The 3,563-nt window shown below is 66.8% G+C and overlaps 1 protein-coding gene across 1 annotated transcript; it reads left to right on the forward strand.

The window, feature by feature from the left end:
* The first annotated feature begins 1,017 nt into the window (after nt 1-1,017).
* GPR31 (G protein-coupled receptor 31) lies at nt 1,018-2,103 on the forward strand. The gene has a single exon (XM_059699577.1). The coding sequence runs from the start codon at nt 1,024-1,026 to the stop codon at nt 1,966-1,968; it is 945 nt and encodes a 314-aa protein (XP_059555560.1). The 5' UTR covers nt 1,018-1,023; the 3' UTR covers nt 1,969-2,103.
* The last annotated feature ends 1,460 nt before the right edge of the window (nt 2,104-3,563 follow it).

A 3,563-nucleotide genomic window follows, 5' to 3' on the forward strand; every position in this document is an offset into this window, starting at 1 on the left:
GGTCGGGACCAAGGTGAGTTGGGGTCAGCTGGGGGTCGGGACCAAGGTGAGTTGGGGTCAGCTGGGGGTCAGGGACAAGGTGAGTTGGGGTCAGCTGGGGGTCGGGACCAAGGTGAGTTGGGGTCAGCTGGGGGTCGGGACCAAGGTGAGTTGGGGTCAGCTGGGGGTCAGGAACAAGGTGAGTTGGGGTCAGCTGGGGGTCGGGACCAAGGTGAGTTGGGGTCAGCTGGGGGTCAGGGACAAGGTGAGTTGGGGTCAGCTGGGGGTCGGGACCAAGGTGAGTTGGGGTCAGCTGGGGGTCGGGACCAAGGTGAGTTGGGGTCAGCTGGGGGTCGGGACCAAGGTGAGTTGGGGTCAGCTGGGGGTCAGGAACAAGGTGAGTTGGGGTCAGCTGGGGGTCGGGACCAAGGTGAGTTGGGGTCAGCTGGGGGTCAGGGACAAGGTGAGTTGGGGTCAGCTGGGGGTCGGGACCAAGGTGAGCTGGCTTATTTTACTGTCACATTCTCTCGGGGTTGGACTAGAAAAGAACACGAAATATGCAGCCAGTGAAAAGAATGAGTGTTGAGTGTTCTTTTCTAGCTCCAGCTCCAAGATAATGTGAAAATAAAATAAGCAGAGGTGGGAGCCGGGCCTGACCACCGGGAACCGAGCGGGCGCAGCGGGCTCCGGCTCCCAGGAAGCACGCTCCCCTAGAGCTCAGCCTTTCATTTTCAAAAGACAGAGAAGGTTCCACGCCCCTGGCTCCCCGGCGGCCTCGGGCAGCAGCTGGACCTCATGGGGGGGGGGAGTGACCACAAGTTCCCCTTCTTCAGGCAAAACAAAACCGAAGCAGACGCGGGGGGTTTGCTCCGGCTGTTCCCAGGCCGGTTTCGGTTTGCCTCTGACTCGCCCGCGCTGCCTCAGCGCTTTTCTTGCTGAGAAAAGGCAGAAGCTGGAGCTCCCGGCCGGAGAGGGTTCCCTTCCCCTCGGCGAGAGCATCCCCCGGGAAGACTGTCCGCGCTGGGAGCCCCCGGGCCGCCGGCCATGCCGCCAGCCAACTGCTCGGAGCACAGCGTGGGGGCGGAGGCGGCCGTGGCCTCGCTGCTGGCGCTGGAGTGCGGGCTGGGCCTGCTGGGCAACGCCGTGGCCCTGTGGACGCTCCTCTTCCGCCTGAAGGTGTGGAAGCCGCCCGCCGTCTACCTGGTCAGCCTGGTCCTGGCCGACCTGCTGCTGACCCTCTGCCTGCCCTTCCTGGCCGCCTTCTTCCTGCAGCACAAGACCTGCGGCCTCGGCCGCGCGCCCTGCCGGGCCCTGTTCTTCCTGTGGCCCCTGGGCCGCGGGGCGGGCGTGGCCTTTCTCACGGCGGTGGCCGTGGACCGCTACTTCCGCGTGGTCCACCCGCGGCTCAGGGTCAACCTCCTGTCCCCTCGGGCGGCCTGGGGGGTCTCGGGCCTGGTCTGGCTCCTGATGGCCGGGCTCAACCACCAGAGCCTGCTCGTGCCCGAGGCCGAGTGCCCGGCATCAGACCCCGGCACGGGCGGCCCCTCCGGCCGCGCCTGGCAGGAGGCGCTGTCCTTCGCCCAGTTCATCCTGCCCTTCGGCCTCGTCCTGTTCTGCAACGCGGCGATCATCCGGGCCCTGCGGGGGCGGCTCCGGGCGCCGGGCAAGCAGCCCAAGCTGCAGCGGGCCCGGGCGCTGCTGGCCGCCGTCGTGGTTCTGTTTGCGCTCTGCTTCCTGCCCAGCTTCCTGGCCCACGCGGCACTGGCCGTGTGCCGGGGCGCGGGCGGCTGCGGGGCCCGCCGGGCCCTGGTGCTCGCGGCCGACGTGGCCAGCAGCCTGACCGGCCTGCAGAGCGTGCTGAACCCCGTGGTGTACTGCTTCTCGAACCCCGCGTTCCGGCACTCCTACCGCAAGGTCTTCCTCAGCCTCCGGGGCCGAGGGCCGGGCACCCAGGCCCCAACCTGCGACCTCAGGGACTCGGACTCCTGAGCACGGCCCGCCCCGGGCTCGTGGGACCCCCGCCCTGGCTCCTGGGCGCCCCGGGACCTTTGTCAGGATCCGGACGAAGAGAAACCTCGAGACTGCACTGCAAGGAGAGACCAGTCGTCAGCAAAACGAACATTCTTCTTCGTCTTGTGCGCCAGCACTTCCTTCGGCTGCCGCACAAAACGGCCGCAGATCAGACAGGACGCGGGGCCTCCCGGTCCCTGTGTGTGTGGCTGCCGTGACATGGCCGCATCGCAGCCCCCCAGGGCCGTCCATGGCAGCCCCTGTGGGGGAGGAGCCGGAGGCCCTGTCATTCTCACTCCCTCGCGTCTCCGTGAGTCACTCTCCTCTTGGCCTGTTGGTAAATGCAAGCGTGTGCGCTTCCCGCCTGCTGCGTGGACGCACGGGGCTGGTGGGCCTGGCGGGCCACGGAGGGCTGGGGTGGGAGGTCTGCACCCAGCGGGCTGGGCACCGGTCGGTCCAGGTTCATGCTCGTTGCTTTGTCTGCACGACTGTCCGTTACGTCAGAGACAGCCCAGCGCCCTGGTCATTGTAACAAACACTTTCTCACTAAATGTCTCGCAATCCCTGGGAACAGCGTTCTAAATGTGAATTTGCAAATGCCTTTAACCCTCCAGGGTGCTGGGGGCCCCGGGGGAAGCCGGGCTGAGGGGCCAGGGCTGTGGAGGGGGATCCCACTCGATGCCGCGCAGGACAGGGCAGAGGGCGCCCGGGGGCCTGCAGGGAAGGTGGGCGGCTGCACCCAGCCCTGGCCACGCGGGCAGCGGCCGCATCGCCTCACGTCATTCCTCTCAAAGGACGGCCCTAACATGTAGCTCAGGATGGTGACGAAAAGGTGTGGGAGTCGCCTTCCTGACCCCTCACCTCATTCCCTGCTCAAACCTGGACGTGGGGTCCCCACAGGGACTCAGCCACGTGCTCAGAGGAGGCGCAAGGGCTGCTGTGTAAGGATGGGGTCCCCACGGCCACACCTGGCGGCTGCTCACCTGGCCGCCTCCCCAGCCGCCTACCCGGGAGCCAGGCCTGCGTTGCCCACAGAGAGGGCATTGCTTTCCCGAGGGTGGTCCCGTGACTGTGTAACATTTAAGGCTGGAGCCCACGGCGTTGGGCAATAGAACTGGCACAACCACTGCCTTCGGACCTGCCTGCCCACGGGGAGGGGGGAAGGGGGGTCCTGATCAGACCTGGCCTTGACGCCTGACCCCGGAGAAGAACGGGCTCAGGGTCCGGGGCTGGGTTCCCACAGCAGCGCCTGAGGCTGCCCCGGCTCCTCCCTCCCAGGACCACAGACTCTCAGGGCTGAGGGAGTGCGAGCAGGCACAGACAGGAAGGCCGGTACCCCCCCCCCCCCGGCCCGCCCCCCGCTTGGCGTCCACGTCTGCGCTCCCTTTCGCTGAAAGCACCGCCCCTGGTTCCCCCCGGAGCTCCCCGCTCTGCAGCCTCAGGTGCTGCCGGGAAAAGCCACCCTTTCACGTCGACATCCCCACGTCCCTAAACTCCCCTCGGGCAATTCAAAGGGACCTACATTTTTATTGGTTTCAGAGAGGAAGGGGGAGGGAGAGGGAGGGAGAGAGAAG

Source organism: Myotis daubentonii, chromosome 6, assembly GCF_963259705.1.
Source record: "Myotis daubentonii chromosome 6, mMyoDau2.1, whole genome shotgun sequence".
NCBI lineage: Eukaryota > Metazoa > Chordata > Mammalia > Chiroptera > Vespertilionidae > Myotis > Myotis daubentonii.